At 43.7% G+C, this 19803-nt stretch overlaps 1 protein-coding gene across 1 annotated transcript in view; it reads right to left on the reverse strand.

Moving 5' to 3' along the window:
- The window catches only part of HTRA3 (HtrA serine peptidase 3), a 46349-nt gene extending 27983 nt beyond the window's left edge, over nt 1-18366 (reverse strand). Inside the window, exons 1-2 of the mRNA XM_077280075.1 lie at nt 17926-18366; nt 3635-3734 (exon numbers count right to left, since the gene is read on the reverse strand). Coding sequence (XP_077136190.1) covers nt 3635-3734; nt 17926-18322 — 497 coding nt within the window. The 5' untranslated portion in view covers nt 18323-18366. The remainder of the gene's footprint in view (nt 1-3634; nt 3735-17925) is intronic.
- Nucleotides 18367-19803: the final 1437 nt, after the last annotated feature.

The following is a 19803-nucleotide window of genomic DNA, read 5'->3' on the forward strand; positions in this document are numbered from 1 at the left end:
GCTTCAGTGACTCGAGGGACCCTCACTCCTCTCTTCCTGCATCTGCCGTCACCGCGAAGCACCAGTGACAGCCGGACAGCAGCGAAATGTATGCTTACAGGTGAGGTCAGGAAGGGGGCCCCTTTTGACCGTCATATCACATGTGCACAGCAGAGCGGGCCCCCTGCTTCTCCTGTTAGCAATAATACTGCCGCTGGCTGTCATTCACCTCATTGCTTTGTATCTCCGTCGGGGCCCCCTCCCACTCTGGGCCCCGGTGCAGTTGCACCGGTTGAACCGGCGGTATGTCCGCCCCTGGTTATACATCTTATTACTTCTACCCAAGTGCATGACCTTACATTTATCCCCATTAAAGCTCATTTGCCATTTATCACCCAAGCTTCTAGTTTACATAAATCATCCTGTAATATAAAATTGTCCTCCCCTGTATTGATTACCCTGCAGAGTTTAGTGTCATCTGCCAAATATTGAAATTCTACTCTGAATGCCCCCTACAAGGCCATTAATAAATATGTTAAAAAGAAGAGGGCCCAATACTGACCCCTGTGGTGCCCCACTGCTAACTGCGACCCAGTCCGAGTGTGCTCGATTAATAACCACTAGGGTTGAGCGAAACGGATCGTTCATTTTCATAAGTCGCCGACTTTTGGTAAAGTCGGCGTCTCATGAAACCCGACCCGATCCATGTGTGGGGTCGGCCATGCGGTACGCGATCTTGGCGCCAAAGTCGCGTTTCGTATGACGCGTGTAGCGCCATTTTTTCAGCCAATGAAGGAGTGTGGGCAGAGTGATGACATAGGGGTTAGGGCGTGCACGCCTATCATCATTTTATCGCTTGTGCGCACTAGCGATTTGGAATGTGTAAAACGAAATTTTCTGTGCTGGGACAGAGGGGAGAGAGAGAGAGAGAGAGGGAGAGGGAGAGGGAGAGGGAGAGAAAAAAAAACAAAAAACCCATTGACGTGCATAGGGTTTCGTGTTCCGGCCGATCCTCGACTTTGCGCAGTAATCGGCCGATTTCGCCCGACTCGACTTTTCCAACAGTCGGGTTTCGCGAAACATGACTCGACCCTAAAAAAGTCAAGGTCGCTCAACCCTAATAACCACCCTTTGTTTCCTATCCCTGAGCCAGCTCTTAACCCACTTACACATATTTTCCCCTATCCCCATTACTCTCATTTTATGTAACAACCTTTTGTGTGGCACCGTATCAAAAGCTTTTGAAAAGTCCATATACACTACATCTACTGGGTTCCCTTGGTCCAGTCCGGAACTTACCTCTTCATAGAAGCTGATCAAATTAGTCTGACATGAACGGTCCCTAGTAAACCCGTGCTGATACTGGGTCATGAGGTTATTCCTCTTCAGATACTCCAGCATAGCATCCCTTAGAATGCCCTCCAGGATTTTACCCACAGTAGAGGTTAAGCTTACTGGCCTATAATTTCCGAGTTCAGTTTTTGTTCCCTTTTTGAATATTGGCACCACATTTGCTATACGCCAGTCCTGTGGTACAGACCCTGTTATTATGGACTCTTTAAAGATTAAAAATAATGGTCTATCAATGACTGTACTTAATTCCTGCAGTACTCGGGGGTGTATCCCATCCGGGCCCGGAGATTTGTCAATTTTTGTGATTTTTAGACGCCGCCGTACTTCCTGATGGGTTAAGCAGGTGACACTTAATTGGGAATTTTTGTTATCACTGATCATATTGTCTGCCATGGGATTTTCTTGTGTAAATACTGATGAAAAAAAGTCATTTAGCATATTGGCTTTTTCCTCATCCACCATTTTCCCCAGACTATTTTTAAGGGGGCCAACACTTTCATTTTTTAGTTTCTTACTATTTATGTAGTTAAAGAATATTTTTGGATTATTTTTACTCTCTTTGGCAATGAGTCTCTCTGTCTCAATCTTTGCTGCCTTGATTTGCTTTTTACAGAATTTATTTAATTTTCTGTATTTATTTAATGCCTCATCACTACCTACTTCCTTTAATTCTCTAAATGCTTTCTTTTTGTCCCTTATTGCGCCCCTTACAGCTCTATTTAGCCATATTGGTTTCCTCCTATTTCTAGTATGTTTATTCCCATACGGTATATACTGTGCACAGGTCCTATCCAGGATGCTAATAAATGTCTCCCATTTTCTTTGTGTATTTTTATGTCTCCGGATATCGTCCCAGTTAATTGCACCAAGATCCTCTCTCATCCGTTGGAAATTTGCCCTCCTGAAATTTAGTGTCCTTGTAACCCCCCTACTACCCATCTTATTAAAGGATACATGAAAACGTATTATTTTGTGATCACTATTCCCCAAGTGACCCCCAACCCTTATATTTGCTATGCGGTCTGGCCTGTTGGTGCCCCCCACCATGTCATAATTATGCTCCAACAACATAAATTCTAATTCCTCCAGTTTGTTGGCGAGGCTTCTGGCATTAGTATACATGCACTTGATGTTCCTCTCTGTACCTCTATTCTTTCTTAAATTATTAACTGTTCTAACCCCACCCCCCATGCCACCATCACCCCCAACTCCCTTATTTGTGCCCAGGTCTCTATCTGCACTATCTTCCCCTCCTATAAAATGAATACCCTCCCCCCAATCCCTAGTTTAAACACTCCTCCAACCTTCTAGCCATTTTCTCCCCCAGCACAGCTGCACCTTCCCCATTGAGGTGCAGCCCGTCCCTAGCGTAGAGCCTGTAGCCAACTGAGAAGTCGGCCCAGTTCTGCAGGAACCCAAACCCCTCCTTCCTACACCAATTCTTGAGCCACTTATTAACCTCCCTAATCTCCCGTTGCCTCTCTGGCGTGGCACGTGGTACAGGCAGTATTTCGGAAAATACCACGTTGGAGGTCCTTGCTTTCAGCTTGCAGCCTAATTCCCTGAAATCGTTTATAAGGACCTTCCACCTACCTCTAACTTTGTCATTTGTGCCAATGTGCACCATGACCACTGGGTCCTCACCAGCCCCTCCCAGTAATCTGTCCACCCGATCAGCGATGTGTCGGACTCGAGCGCCAGGTAGGCAGCACACCGTTCGACGATCCCTGTCTTTGTGACAGTTTGCCCTATCTGTTTCCCTAATAATTGAGTCCCCCACTACCAGCACCTGTCTGGCCTGCCCTGCTCTCCTATTTCCCTCCTTACTGGAGCAGTCACTCCTCCAGCTTTCAAAGGACATGCCTGGCTGCAGCAGTGCTACCCCTGTACTGGCACCCCCCTCATCTGCCAACTTAGCAAACTGTCACCCAGCTTGCTACTTCACTGTCCTGCAGCTCCATCCTACCATCCCCCCCTTAACTATCCCATTGAGCATCTGCTCAGTGAGCAGAAGACTCCTCTCCATATTGTCTATGGATCTCAGTGTTGCCAGCTGCACATTTAGATTCAGAATCTGGGTTTCCAAATGCACAACGTGCTCACATCTCGCACAGCAGTATGCACCCTCGACAGGCTGATCAAGGACTGCATACCTTGATACCTTGTAGGTCCACCACACCAAGCCGAAAAAAAAAAGAATGGACCAACCATGTCTGAGGTACTGTCTCCAAGGCTCCCGTAAAAGTCTGGCACTTGGGTACGTACGCCCTTTCATCAGCAAAAGCAGAGTAGATGACGTTACCTGACGAAAAGCTCAATGTGCACCACGGCCGGAGCAATCTTTTCCACCACATCAGCAATGAAGTTAAATTTGTACCTCGGACTGTTGGGATGTTGGTGACCTATACTGGCAGAAAAAATTGGGTATGTTAGTCAGAACATTCCTGGGTGAAGTCTCCTCTACGCAGACAGGATTATGTTTAATTACAGCCTTTCGTCTTTCTGGATAAGACGTCTTCTAAACCCCAGATCCAGTCATAACCTTGGCTGACCCCATTCTTCTTCAAGTTCGCGAAAGACAGAACAACATTGGGGGATCTATAAATAAAGATCATGGACTTCATCTTTCCCACCGGGGACATGTTTTAAGTTGCAGGGGGTTTTTTTTGTGACACCAGACGCAATAACTACATTGGGGGTTACCACAGATCCTAATCTGTTCCACCTGGTGCTACAACGTTCCAGACTGGGGATACTTCTTTCCTTGTCTCGAGACTAGCTACGTTTGCTTGAGGATGACCACATGAAAGGGTCCACTTGAGAACATTTGGCGTTTATGTAACAAGAGTAGAGCAGGAAGGTTTCATGTGGTCCGAAACCACAAACATCGTCCCACAACATGGAAAATTTACAGACAATGCGAGACTTTTAAATATTTACATTTTACACGACCGCTCGGTGTAAACTCCAACTTTGGCGCACATCAAAAAACTTTCTAAAATATTCACAAACAGAATCCGAAATGTCAAGAAGCTTATTATGGAAGAAGAAGGGAAGATTCAGATCAGAAAATATGAGAAGAATTTTCCTATGTAAGTTTTGGGATGAATTATGGCATCTGCCTTAGCCTCAAACACGTAGGTCTCCTGTATGTCTTCTTTTTTTAGGTGCATAGAAGGGGCGCCCCAGCATAGGATAGCCATAGACTTAACGACTATTGGGCTTATTTTCAGGTGATAACAATGTGTCCTTATTTTGCTAAAACTGTAGTTTCACCCATCGAATGGTCGCTTAAGTTCATTTTTTAGAAAATGTTAACAACATTTTCAGAATTGAGAGTCCTCAGTGGTTGATACCTTTTAATGGCTAACTGAAAAGATGGTAACAAATTGCAAGCTTTCGAGACTACATACGTCTCTTCATCAGGCAAAGACTAAAACAAATTCTGAAGAATCACATATTTATGCACAACATAGTATAGAGAAAAAAAAAAAAGGGGAAAAAAACCATAGATAAGCTAGGTGACATGAAGCAGAATTACCATGGGTGATAAACAGTTACGTCCATAAATATTGGGCCAATTCTTAGATAAGGAATGTTTTATTGTCCTCTGATTGGGGTCTGGTTCTGTTGTGATGACCCCACATGGTCTGATGGGCAAGTTCCTTAGTTGATGTAAAAAGACATAAATCCATGCGACACATTCATTCCTGCAGTAAGAGTGTCAAAGGTCGTCATCAGTTTATATTCCCAGACTCTCCTGTCTTTCTGCGATTTGAAGTTACCTTTAAGTACAAGTAATTTCATGTCCATAATGTTATGATTTAACAAATGTTATGATGTAACAAAATTTTCAGAATTTGAAAGAACTAGGACCATATATTAGATTAACAAGCACTAAGTTTTTATGTTCCCTTACACATTTATAGCCACGTTTAGGGGCACTTTTACTTTTAACTTAAATACATGTATTTTTGGGTTTAAATATATATATTTTTCAATATGGCCTCATTAAAAAGTTTACACCGTTTGCCTCCTTGAGCCTCTGTGATGTATTGTTTGTTGCTGGCTGTAGAAGGAGTGAACTGAGAATCCATCAGTGAGCACCCTGACTGTAAATGATGCTGTCCGGAGAGTCGGTGCACACAGCACAGACCGGAGCAGAACCTGGGGGAGCGGGAGCGACCGAAGGGGTTTTTGTGTCAATTTGTATGGAAAGTGTGTCTGTGTATAGGGGGAGTGAATATGTTGGGGCTCAAACTGTATATAGGTGGGCTGTGTATGGACTCATACTGTATGTCGGGGGATTGTGTGGTGTCCTACTGTATATAGGGGATGTAGGTGCTCATTCTCTATATAGGGAAGCTGTGTGGTGTCCTACTGTATAAAGGGGCTGTGTGTGGGCTCATACTGTATAAAGGGGGCTCATTCTGTTTTATAGGGGTTCTGTGTGTTGACCCATACTGTATATAGGGATGCTGTGTGGTGTCCTACTGTATAAAGGGGCTGTGTGTGGGCTCATACTGTATAAAGGGGGCTCATTCTGTTTTATAGGGGTTCTGTGTGTTGACCCATACTGTATATAGGGAAGCTGTGTGGTGTCCTACTGTATAAAGGGGCTGTGTGTGGGCTCATACTGTATATAGGGGGCTCATTCTGTATATAGGGGTTCTGTGTGTTGACCCATACTGTATATAGGGGCTCATTCTGTATATAGGGATGCTGTTTGGTATCCTACTGTATATAGGGGCTGTATGTGGGCTCATACTGTATATAGGGGGCTCATTCTGTATATAGGGAGGCTGTGTGGTATCCTACTGTATAAAGGGGCTGTGTGTGGGCTCATACTGTATATAGGGGGCTCATACTCTATATAGGGAGGCTGTGTGGTATCCTACTGTATAAAGGGGCTGTGCGTGGGCTCATACTGTATATAGGGGGCTCATTCTGTATATAGGGATGCTGTGTGGTGTCCTACTGTATAAAGGGGCTGTGTGTGGGCTCATACTGTATATAGGGGGCTCATTCTGTATATAGGGATGCTGTGTGGTGTCCTACTGTATAAAGGGGCTGTGTGTGGGCTCATACTGTATATAGGGGGCTCATTCTGTATATAGGGGAGACTGTGTGGTGTCCTACTGTATATAGGGGCTGTGTGTGGGCTCATACTGTATATAGGGGGCTCATTCTGTATATAGGGATGCTGTGTGTTGACCCATACTATATAAAGGGGGCTCATTCTGTATATAGGGGATGCTGTGTGGTATCCTACTGTATAAAGGGTCTGTGTGTGGGCTCATACTGTATATAGGGGGCTCATTCTGTATAGAGGGGATGCTGTGTGGTATCCTACTGTATATAGGGGCTGTATGTGGGCCCATACTGTATATAGGGGGCTCATTCTGTATATAGGGGCTGTGTGGTGTCCTACTGTATATAGGGGCTGTGTGTGGGCTTATACTGTATATAGGGGGCTCATTCTGTATATAGGGGATGCTGTGTGGTGTCCTACTGTATATAGGGGCTGTGTGTGGGCTCATACTGTATATAGGGGGCTCATTCTGTATATAGGGGCTGTGTGGTGTCCTACTGTATATAGGGGCTGTGTGTGGGCTCATACTGTATATAGGGGGCTCATTCTGTATATAGGGATGCTGTGTGGTGTCCTACTGTATAAAGGGTCTGTATGTGGGCTCATACTGTATATAGGGGGCTCATTCTGTATATAGGGGATGCTGTGTGGTATCCTACTGTATATAGGGGCTGTGTGTGAGCTGATATAGTGTGCTCTGATCTGAAAATAAAATGATTCTGAAAAGATAATTGTTATTTTCAGGGTTTTTTTTTCATATCTTATTTTATAATATTTAACAATAGGTTCACCAATGGTGGAAGCGACATTATAATTCTTCTCCATGATTTTACTCATTTTCCGTGATGAATTTTGCCTACGGGACATTTGAAGAAAGAATTAAAGAAACTATTTGATCGCCTCGTATGTAAGTGAAGAAATATTTGCCGACCATTCAGCCTGCTGACATCCGACAGACCACCTATGTAAACCTTCCTGCTCACCCGTTTCAGCACGGACCACTGGCTGCAGATAAACAGAGCGCAGCGTCTAGAGCCGCGTCTGCGGCCGGGCCGGGCTCAGGATGGGTCTCAGTCCTTCTCCATCCTCACCTCGTTCTATGGCATCTTTTCACATGTTATGGCTATAAAATTCTGCTTTCTGGGCCTCAGTGCATAAGTAAATAAGCGTCCGGCTGCCGGCGATAACGGGGCGGCTGCAGATGTGAGGCGGTGACTACAGGAGGCGACTGCTCGTCTCATCCCGCGTACAGCAGGGACGTCTCAGGAAGATTCTTGTCTATTTTTTTATTTCACCTCTGAGAGATCCCAGAGCTTACAGGAAAGACTTTGTGTAAGAGCCCATTATCCCTTTCTCGCAAACTGTTGCTTTATTAAACATTGGATCATCTAACCGGCAATGCGATGACTATCGAAATTGCACTATCCTAAAATAATGTTTTAGCCCCACCAAAATTTTCTCCAAAATTCTCCCATCTGTCTGACTTGCTTCCAGTGCCTATTGTCAAGTGTAATCCACCTCTAACAGCAGAGCCGCCGAGCTCACCTCTCTGTCAGAATGCTTACAAGCAAAACTGAGCAGGCTAATCACTAGACAATGGCAATGGAAAAGGAGGAAGTTCCAGCTCTCATAGTGCTGGCAGAATGTCAATGAAAAGAAACCACCCACTCAAAAATAGTGGATGGCAAACTAAAGGGAATCTGTCACTGAAAGCAGCACTCCATCCACATCACTGATTGGCAGCGTTCTGCCTATGCACAGTGTACACAGAAAGCTGCCAATCAGAGATGTGGGTGGGGTTATACAGAGCTTAGCATTCAGAGAACTGCAGCAGATAAAAGAGTAGTCTTTATCAAAATGACAGAAAGCAGCCTAGTAAGTGATACATCATTGGAATCAGTGTCTCTGTCTCAAATAGGGTAGCAAAACCCTGACGGATTCATTTTTAAGATGGGAAATGATTTCCCATTTTGCCTCAAACAGCAAAACAGACATAATTCCCCTGATCTATTTTCTATGGACACGCTTGTACAATCATCACTCTTACATTAGTGAATGTTTCGGGGGGCTATTTAGTGTGGTAGAGGGGTTAAACGCTGCGACCTCCAAAGCTTTGGTATACCCAATTCTTATGGAAATGGAACAGAGAAACAGACAATGCTTCTTCTACAGTAATCAATATTGTCATTATATCTCTGCAGGAGCGCACCGCTCCACTGCCTCCCGACTTCCTTCTACTAGGGGGCCGCTGTGCTACAGAAGATTGGCTGAGCCTCTGCAGCATTGGGGGACTTCAGAGCAGAACTCTTTGCTTAGGAAACAGGCCAACTCTGGTAGACCGTAATGGTGGCCGGTAACCTAAACTATAAATTCATACATGGGTGTTCTAAATCTGCGCAGCACCTCAATGTTGGAAACCATGGAGCAATAACATGGCCACAATGATCAAACTAAGATCAGCAAGAGCTTACCCATCAAGTCCCAGCAGAAGACCATGGGGGCTGCCAGAACCTCTAGGACAGGGGTTCCCAATCTGCTGCTCAAGATGCCCATGAGCCAGTGAATTTTGGCTCATGGATGTCTCCCAGCTCAGTGTATTAACACCAGGTGGCTATGGAGAGAAGGTCTCCAGATGATGGCTTTTGTGACTATCCCTGCACAGAAGAGCTGATCTGGATGTGCAAATACTTTCCTTGGGGGCTTAGAAATCTCTTCTTAGTATGGTCAACTTGATGGGAAAAACCTAAATGGAGGTAAGGTGGGAATTCCTGCTTGTCATATATTGCCTTTTTCAATCAGAATGTGGCTCTCAAAATCAGAAAGCTTGGGGGGCCCACTGTTCTAGGAGATGGCCGGATGATAGACTGTCAAAACCGTACAACATCTTCAAAGAATATCTTTGTCCAAGACATTTCTATCACGAGAGGTGGAAGTATGAAGCATTTGTCCTGAATTCCATAATATCTACACAAAGGAACCCTTAGTTCAGGAGCAGAAACATTGCTCCTCCTGGTCTTCCTATAGAATTGTTCATGTAATCAACCTATACCTGAGAGTATGATCCATGAACTTTCAGCAGGTCTTCCACTGGTCCACCATCCTGAGGAAAGGTTAGGAACATACAAAAAACTGTACTCCTTCTCCGCGAGCCTAGGGACTATATGGACTTACAATTATGAATCTATCAGTGGGGCTATGGTCTGTAGACCTGACTTGTATGTGAAGGCATCTCAAGCATTTGGCCACGGTTGCTCTGCCCCTGCCTCTAAGAACTGACAAAGAAGTTTATTTAGTCAACCAAGTAGTCCATGACTTGTGAAAACAGGAAGATGGCAGCAATGAAAGGATTACACTGATTACTCTAGGAGGAGTAATGAAGTGAAGCATCTTCTGAAACCACATTCCAAACTTTATGGTAGAACTGGCCAAATAGAGGACACAATACAGTTGGGGAAAATGTCCAGTTAGGAGCATTTCCACCAAAAGACAAAACTAATGTGAAAATCATAAGATACAGTCATGCCTGAAAGTTTTGACACCCTTCCTTGAAATTGTTCCAGAAAATTAAGTATTTGTCCAAGAAAATTATTGCAATTACACCTATTTGTTATTCACATGTTTATTTCCTTTGTGTGTATTGGAACAACACAAAAAAATACAGAAAAAAGGGCAAATTGGACATAATTTCACACAAAATCCCAAAAATGGGCCAGAGAAATTCTTCACACCCTTTATAATAAATAACTGCAATCAATCGCTTCCTATAACCATCAACAAGCTTCTTACACCTCTCAACTGGAGTTTTGAACCAATCTTCTTTTGCAAACGTCTTCAGGTCTCTCACGTGAAGGCACCTTCCCCCAACATCAATTTGAGGATCTCTCCACAGGTGTTCAATGGGATTTAGATCCGGACTCATTGTTGCCACTCTCCAGTGTTTTTTTCATCCATTTCTGGGTGCTTCTTGAAGTATGTTTGGGGTCATTGTCCTGCTGGAAGACCCATGACCTAGGACGCAAACCCAGCTTTCTGACACTGGGCACTACATTGCGATCCAAAATCTTCAGATTTCATAATGCCTTGCACACAGTCAAGGCACACAGTGGCAGAGGTAGCAAAACAACTCCAAAACATCTTTGAACCTCCACCATATTTGACTGTAGGTACTATGCTCTATTCTTTGTGGGCCTCATTTCTTTTTCGGCAAACAGTAGAATGATGTTGCTAAATCTTGGTCTTATCTGTATACTATTTCACAGAAAAAAGAGTTACTTTTTGGGGGTATAATTAATCATTCACAGAAAGAAACCCCCAATATGTCTACTATGCACATAAAATATACCTTTTATTATATTAGTTTAAAGTTACTTCATAACCAGTGCATAAACCAAAACCATCACCATCTAAAATTATGCAATAGAAAAGGCCAGGGCGGTGCCTAGCCCTGTACTATACTGCCTATATTCTTGAATATTGGAGGATTTTTCCTCTTTTTGTGCCTATACCCTACCTACCAGCGGAGGTTGGCACCCTAGACCCTGCGCAAGTGGCGCCCCCGCTCACCGTCGGCTGTCCCTTCTAGTCTACAGTAACCCTACAAGATGGGGTAGAAAGGAGACAGTTCCATACACACAGTGTGCCCAAATGATGTAATTAGGGTCCTATATATTCACAAGAGATAGACTGGAACCAGTAACCCTATATTGACCCTGCCTGTCAGCGGAGGGCTTTGGATGCCCTATCAGATAAGAAGGATCTTGTGTTTAAATCATCCGACAAGGGGGGTAACCTGGTGATTCTTGATCATACTGGTTATAAGGAGATATGCCTTAGAATATTGATGGATGTGTCAACATACGGGTTGCTACGGAATGATCCAAATGAGAGGTTTAATGCTGAGTTGGGCGGTATACTTATGGAAGCCTTGACCTCTGGTTTGATATAAAAAAATTAAAAAGACTTTATGATGAAAAAAACACCAATTATACCTGTTTTTTACGCACTACCCAAGGTGAATAAAGGTTTGTCACCTTTAAAAGGACGACCGATAGTCTCAGGAAACGATTCTATCATACAGAACTGCGGTGTATACATTGATAAGGTTTTGAGGTAGTTCGTAACAGCTTTACCATCTTACATACGTGATACGTCAGATTTATTGTTAAAGATTGAAGATGTTGTGGTTGGTAAAGATACTTTATTGGCGTCAACTGACGTCGAAGCACTATATAGTAGCATCCCGCATGTTATGCGATTACGAGCTGTTGATTTTTTCTTAAAATCCAGGGGCACTCAATTCGTTGAACACAATTGTTTTATATTGTTATATTATATATATATATATGTTATATTTATATATTGTTTTATATTGCATCTCTTACAGTTCATACTGACCCACAATTATTTTCTTTTTGAAGTTCTACCACCAGCTCAGGGGCACAGCAATGGGTAGTCCCTGTGCTCCAACATATTCTACGGGACAGCCGTCGGTGAGCGGGGGGGCGCCACTTGCGCAGGTTCTAGGGTGCCAACCTCCGCTGGTAGGTAGGGTATAGGCAGTATAGTACAGGGATAGGCACCGCCCTGGCCTTTTCAATTTTTTCTCTGCCTTCCACATCCAGAGAGATTCGCTACAGTGCCATGGGTTGTAAACTTCTTATGTTGCGCATCGTGGACAAAGGAACATCAAGATCTCTGGAGATGGATTTGTAACCTTAAGATTGTTGACATTGTTCAACAATTTTAGTTCTCAAGTCCTCAGACAGTTCTCTTTTCCTCTTTCTGTTTTCCATAATTAGTGTGGCACGCACAGACACACAATGCAAAAATTGAGTCAACGTCTCTTCTTTTTTATCTGGTATCAGGTGTGATGTACACATTGCCCACACCTGTTACTTGCCACAGGTGAGTTTGAACGAGCATCACATGCTTGAAACAAAGTTGTTTACCCACAATTTTGGAAAGGTGCCAACAATTTTCTCTGGCCCATTTTGGGGGTTTTGTGTGAAATTATGTCCCATTTGCATTTTTTTTTACTTTCTTTTTTTGTGTTGATCCAATACAAACAAAGGAAATAAACATGTGTATAACAAGATATTTGTAATTGCAATACATTGGGAGAAATACTTCATTTTCTGGAACAATTTCAAGAGTACCAACACTTTTGGCCATGACTGTATACCCTTATCTGGCAAAACTAGGGTGGTCATACACCTTTACACATTCTCCTAACCTACCTTAGAGGAACTAGCACATTTTTAATTTTGGCATCAACTTTGAGCCCAGATGCCCAGCGTGTGCCACGTTTTGGCTGGTGAGGACCAAGTACAAAAAGCTTGAGATCCTACTGTATCTGGCATTAGCTCAGAACTAAACTGATCACAAACTCAGTGAAGGTCCGAAAAAATATATTAGGGGGTCTCCGTTCCCTTAAAGGGATTTCCCTTTTCAGATCAGAGGTATCGGCTTCCAGAAACCTCACTAATGTCACCAGAGCAATAGACATTCTTGCTGAGTGGTGCTATGTTCTGGCTCATGTAGTGACGGCACTAGAGGATATTCATAAATCCTCTACACAGAGGAACAAAGCAGGGTCTCTAGTGCCACCTATTGGAAACAGCAATATCAACCCTTTAGAGGGAATATGTCACCAGGTTTTTGCTCCCCCATCTGGGAGCAGCATAATATAGGGGCAGAGACCCTGATTCCAGTGATGTATCACTTACTAGGCTGCTTGCTGTCACTTTGTTTTTTTATTTGCTGCAGTCCTCGGAATGCTGAGCTCTGTATAACTCCGCCCACGCCACTGATTGGCAGCTTTCTGTGTACACTCTGCATAGCCAGAAAGCTGCCAGTCATTGGTGGGGGGGCGGGGTTATACAGAGCAGGAGGACTAGATGGTACGAGACAACTTGTCCTGATAAAATCACTGTTTTATCAACAGGAGATTATCAAAACTACAGCAAGCAGCCCAGTAAGTGATGCAGCACTGGAATCAGGTTCTCCGTCTCTACATCATACTGCTCTCAGATTAGGCAGAAAAACCAGGGGACAGATTCCCTTTAAGGAACCTTGCCACATGAGAAGATATAAAGCCAAAACAGAGGTCCCATATGCATGTAACTGGGGATTCTTGCCCTTCTTCAGTGCGAAATTAGGAAAAACTGGCTAGGTGAGAGGTGGTGTCTAAGGAGTAAGGTTTCTTCTTACAAAGTTATAAATGTCCAGTTTTTTCTCTTATTTTATTCCCTCTGTTTCTGAGTATTCCTTTTTTAATGCACTATTTATTTACAGAGATCTGGGCTTTTTTTATTTAGTGCTATTTTTTATTGTTTTTACTAAGTGGACGATTCTCAAGGGATCCTCTGGGGCGTGTCTTTTTTGCCCCGTGAGCACCACCCCCTTGGTTCCGACCATAAAAATTAGCTCTAAGAGGAAAAAAATGCCCATATTTCTGGAACCATATGATGCATTTAAAAAAAAAATAGGCACAGGGAGCAATGGGAATAAAATAATTGAAAAAAATGGCCACTTTTAACAGGTCCTCCTTAAGGAGACCGCTGTCTTAGGAGGAATCTCATTATATGACACATCCCATAGAAGCTGAATCTTCACGGCCGTACAAGGTGACAAACATGGTGCAACCTCAAAGTTTGCCTATATGGGAAGAAGTCATAATCGACTATGACAAAATAACAAAAATCAGATGCTGCTAAGGGAGGATTCTTAATGTGCGGAGAACGAAGCCCCGGAGAGGAGACTCGGAGGAATACCGCACTTCCTGAGCCTCCTAGATGTCAGAGATTACAGCTGCAAAGGGGGGAAATAAGGGGGGAATTTTATTTCGGGAAGGTTTTATCCGTTGACGGATATATACACCTCCATGTCCCCAGATCAGTGGGGGTCTGACACCCTCTACCAAGCACAAGTTATCAGCTCTAATGGTGGCTGGATGTAAAAGTGTATGGAGCAAAACAGAACAGCACCTGGATAGCGCTCTCTAGTGGTCACTTCCAGATACTGCAGATCATCTACCATTCTCTAGAGATGCTGAACTGCAGTACCCAGGAGTGTCCACTAATCAATGTATGGCGCTGTGCTGACTTCATACACAGCGGATGAGTGGAGGTGGCAGATGTAAGACCCCCCACTTATGTGATATTGATCTCCTATCTCACGGATATATGATCAATATCAAAGGAGAGGACAACCCCTTTAAGTGTTGGATCTTCAGGAATAGAGGCAATGGCGTTTCCTAGATTCATTGTTATTATGTTCTAGTGATCAGAATGGTCACAGCAGACATTAGTGGTGGTGGTTTATGCTATTATGCCACCAATGTCTATGATATGACAATCCCTTTAAGGGGAGCGTGTCACTAAATATTCTAAAGGCCCTCATACACATTACATTAATGTTGGGCGCTGATTATGGAAGGACTAATATGTATGGGGGTTCCCAACACTCTCCAACAGATGATGATGGATTAGAGAAGGATCTGAGATGTTGAATATCAATGGCCGATGCCTTTATCCTCAAGGACAAGGTGCTGGGCATTATTAGAGGCCCATTATTAAGTGCTCATTATTAGTGGTCCATTACTAGAGCCCCATTATTAGAGGCCCATTATTAAGTGCTCATTATTATAGGTTCATTATAAGAGGCCCATTATTAGTGGTCCATTTTTAGAGGCCCATTATTAGTGGCCCATTATTATAGGTCCATAATAAGGGGTCCATTATTAGTGGCCCATTATTAAGTGCTCATTATTAGTGGTCCATTATTAGAGGCCCATTATTAGTGGCCCATTATTATAGGTCCATAATAAGGGGTCCATTATTAGTGGCCCATTATTAGTGGCCCATTATTAGAGGTCCATTATTAGTGGCTCATTATTAGTGGTCCATTATTAGTGGCTCATTATTAGTGGTCCATTATTAGAGGTCCATTATTAGTGGCTCATTATTAGAGGTCCATTATTAGTGGCCCATTATTAGAGGTCCATTATTAAGTGCTCATTATTATAGGTTCATTATAAGAGGCCCATTATTAGTGGCCCATTATTAAGTGCTCATTATTAGTGGTCCATTTTTAGAGGCCCATTATTAGAGACTAATTACTAGTGGTCCATTATTAAGTGCTCATTATTATAGGTCCATTATGTGGGGTCCATTATTAGAGGCCCATTATTAGAGGCCCATTATTAAGTGCTCATTATTAGCGGTCCATTATTAGGGGCCCATTATTAGTGGCCCATTATTAGAGGTCCATTATTAGAGGTCCATTATTAGTGGCTCATTATTAGTGGTCCATTATTAGTGGTCCATTATTAGTGGCTCATTATTAGTGGTCCATTATTAGAGGTCCATTATTAGTGGCTCATTATTAGTGGTCCATTATTAGTGGTCCATTATTAGTGGCTCATTATTAGTGGTCCATTATTAGAGGTCCATTATTAGTGGCTCATTATTAGTGGTCCATTATTAGAGGTCCATTATTAGTGGCTCATTATTAGTGGTCCATTATTAGTGGCTCATTATTAGTGGTCCATTATTAGAGGTCCATTATTAGTGGCTCATTATTAGTGGTCCATTATTAGAGGTCCATTATTAGAGGTCCATTATTAGAGGCCCATTATTAAGTGCCCATTATTAGTGGCCCCTCATACTGACCATCCACTGACTTCCTTATCTGGATTGGTGACTGATTCCTTCTAACCACTGTGTAATCCGAGGTTCTGCTACTTTCTATGTTTAATTTCCTTCCTATTTTCCCAAATATTTCCTTGCTTTCTGTAAACAGAAACATCATCTACATCCAGGAGCAGAAAACCTGCAGACCGGAGATTTCTCAATGGCATCCGCTGTGTATCACACGTTGTCTACACTGATACATTGATGCAAAGTAAAGGAACACGATAGAGGTTTACGTCTAAATAAACTTTTAAAAACTATAATAAAGCCCTGTTCACACTGAGCTTTGGGGATTTCTACTGAGATCTCACTAAAAACAGGATTCAAACTAACCACCTACTGTGTTTCTGTGATTGTCTAAATAGATGGATAATTTCAGTAAAAAAAACTACAAAAAAAAACAGAGTTAAAATGAACGCTGTGCGTTTCACTGCAGGCTATGGCCCCATCAGGGTTCCCCTGAATCCTGTGGCATAAATGCAATGTGAACAAGGCGTAAGGCTGTATTCACAGAAACCATGATGCAGCGCTGGATGTCAAAGGGGTAACCTCTCTCCTTGTGGAGAGTGACATGCCAGTGTACGGAGACTTATAGGCCATGCAATGCTCCGCTGGGAAATTAAATTTGCTGTCATGCCAGTGTAAGGAGACTTATAGGCCATGCAATGCTCTGCTGCTGAATTAAACTTACCGATCTGCCAGTGTAAGGATTGTTATAGGCCATATACAATGCTCCTTTGGGAAATTACATTTGCTGCCATGCCTCTCTAAGGGCTTGTTCACACGATGCGGTTTTCGCTGCGGATCCGCATCCTTTTTCCATGCAGGGTACAGTACAATGTTACCCTATGGAAAAAGAAAACCGCTGTTCCCACGTTCCTTTTTTCCGCTGGAAAATCCGCGCTGATTTTCTGCGGAAAAAAAGAAGTACCATGTCAATTCTTTCTGCGGATTCCGCTGCGGGTTTCCACCTGCACCAATAGGAAAATGCAGCTGGAAACCCGCAGTGGAATCCGCAATAGAAAAAGGACTGAAAACCGTAGTGAAAACCACCGCAGGTTTTGCACTGCGGTTTTCCCAAATCAGGACCTGAAAATTCCGCAGCGAAAAAAGGATCGTGTGAACATAGCCTAAGGAGACTTATACGTCATGCAATACTCCACTGGGAAATTAAATTTGCTGCCACGCCAGTGTAAGGAGACTTATGTGTCATGCAATGTTCCTCTCGAAAATTAAATTTGCTGACATGCCACTGTAAGGAGACTTATAAGCCATACAATGCTCCTTTCGAAAATTAATTAATGCCAGTGTAAGGAGACTTACTGTGCAATGCTCCTCTGGGAACCGAAACTTGTAGTGCTGAATGTGTTCCTGGAAGCAACTAGCTGATCCCATTTACTTTCGGAAGTCCGTCACTACGTTACAAATACGCGCATATTACCCTGTTCTTCCTTCTGAAGCCGCCATGGAGCCTCCTGTGTGAACAGGGCCCAAGACCGGCACATTATTTTATAGCCCCGGAGTGTGAACACTAATGCCCCCATACACTGACAGCAAGCAGAGGGCTAAGGAATGAATTCACACAAGTTGGAAAAAGTTCATTGTAACTGGAAGACCCCCGTAATGTCACCTCCTCTTACCATCTGCCCTACACTCCGACCAGTTATTGGCCCCCAGTAGTCACTGACTAGTCATGATAGTTCAGCAGCGGCCATACAATGTACAGTGCCCGCTCCCATGACAAGCTGGGAGTTGTAGTTCTACTGGAGATGGTAGTAGTTATTACTGCTGCATGTAGCCCCTCCTTACCCGATTGGCAGGGTCCCTTGTGCACCTGCAGCACCGGTGAGTGCCCCTGCTGCAGCGCCCTCCTGCTGGCGATCTTCAGCTGGCACAGGTTGTGGTAGGTCTGCCCGTCGTTGGCACACACCTCATAGTCGTGCTTGCACTGGCAGGTGCCCTTCAGCCCTCTCTTGCCGGGGGGCGGCTTGCACTGCAGGGTGTCGCCGCATGGGGGGTCTCCCTCCCGGCCGCAGAGCTCTCCTTCCCCCGCTGCGCAGATCAGGCAGCAGTTGCAGCGGTCCGGCACATACCCGCTGGGGCACACCGGGCTGGGGCAGCGGGACACCTCACAGCGGGACGGGCAGGCGGAGGAGCCCAGGAGCAGGGGGAGCAGCAGCAGCAGTGATCGGCAGCAGCCTGGCATCCTGAGCGGAGGATGATGAGGGCAGTGACTGAGCCTGTGTTATATGGGAGGGGATGTGTGCACTGGAGGATGGGGATGTGTGCACTGGAGGCTGGGGGTGTTACTGCGGGGAAGGCTCAGCCCCCAGCACCGCTGCCACCTACCAGCCTGGGCCAGTGGGCATGTGCCGGACTGTGGGGGAAACTGCTCAACCAGCACTTCCATAAGAAGTCAGGAAATGGCTGAGGTTGGGGGTCTGGAGCTGCCAGGACACAGGATGACTGATCCACACCACAATCCTGCAGCCATTTCTACATTATCATATTTCGGGATTGTAATATAAGCAATTGCCCAATATGATGTGAGGAGCCAAAAGTTTGGAAACACATTTTTTTTCCCATTTGTACAGACCAATTAAAGTCAATAATTCATTAGGAGATGCTCGGAAATGCGTTGAACACCCCAAGAAATAAAACTGTTACGGTCTCATTCACGCGTCAATATTTTATCAAGAATATTTGTAGGCTAAACCAGGAATGGAACTCAGGGAGAAAACCTATAATTGTGAGATTGACATCTGTTCTGTGTTTTGTTTTCCAATGTTTTTTATTATATGTTTTTAGTAATATAACAAATTACAATATTTAAAGGGATAAAAGATAAAGACAAAAAAAAGGTGGGAAAAGGTTCAGGGTAAATAAGGGGAAAGGGAGGGAAACTAATAGGGAATATAGGAAAGGGGGAAAAGGAAGAATTAAAGGGATAGATGGAAAATATAAAAGAGAGACGCGTACAGACTGAGAAAATGAGCGGGAAAGCGAAAATAAATAAATGATTACTCCTGTAATTTTCTGATTAGGATAATGAATAATAATGAATAATGATAATGAATAATAATAATGATAATAATAATAATGAACACTTGTTTCCTTTCTTCATAGGGAGGTTTTTCTTGTAGCTATTGTTCTGTGTTGTGGAGACGCTCCTAGCTTATACTGATCAGAAATACTAAACACTGAAAAAAGATGATACTAAGTCCAAGAAGTATCAAACTATAAACATCTTTATTATTAAAAACATCATCCGACATAGGTGAAGGAAGTGAAATACAGAGCCGCAATTGAAAGAATGCTGTACAAAAACGAGAGGCGCGTGCCCAGGAACTCAAATTATCAGTAACCCAAATCTCTAGTCTCTCATAGGTGTCCCAGTGTGAACGTATTCGCTATACAATCTATGATGTCCAATCAGTGTCACAATCTGGACATATCCTATATAGAGATCTGGAGAGACATAATCAACACAGTGGATAGCAATATACATCATCACATCTCCTTTGGCTAAAATCGCCCTGGAGTATCTAATAACAAAATAACATAATGCAGAAAGCTATTTACCCGTCAGAGTGCGGTAAAGATGTCCGGGGGGACGTGCCTCCGCCCCGATGCGCGTTTCGGAGAACTACCTTCGTCAGGGGGCATTCAATTCTAATACCCGAGGGG

This window comes from Ranitomeya variabilis, chromosome 1, assembly GCF_051348905.1.
Source record: "Ranitomeya variabilis isolate aRanVar5 chromosome 1, aRanVar5.hap1, whole genome shotgun sequence".
Taxonomy (NCBI): domain Eukaryota; kingdom Metazoa; phylum Chordata; class Amphibia; order Anura; family Dendrobatidae; genus Ranitomeya; species Ranitomeya variabilis.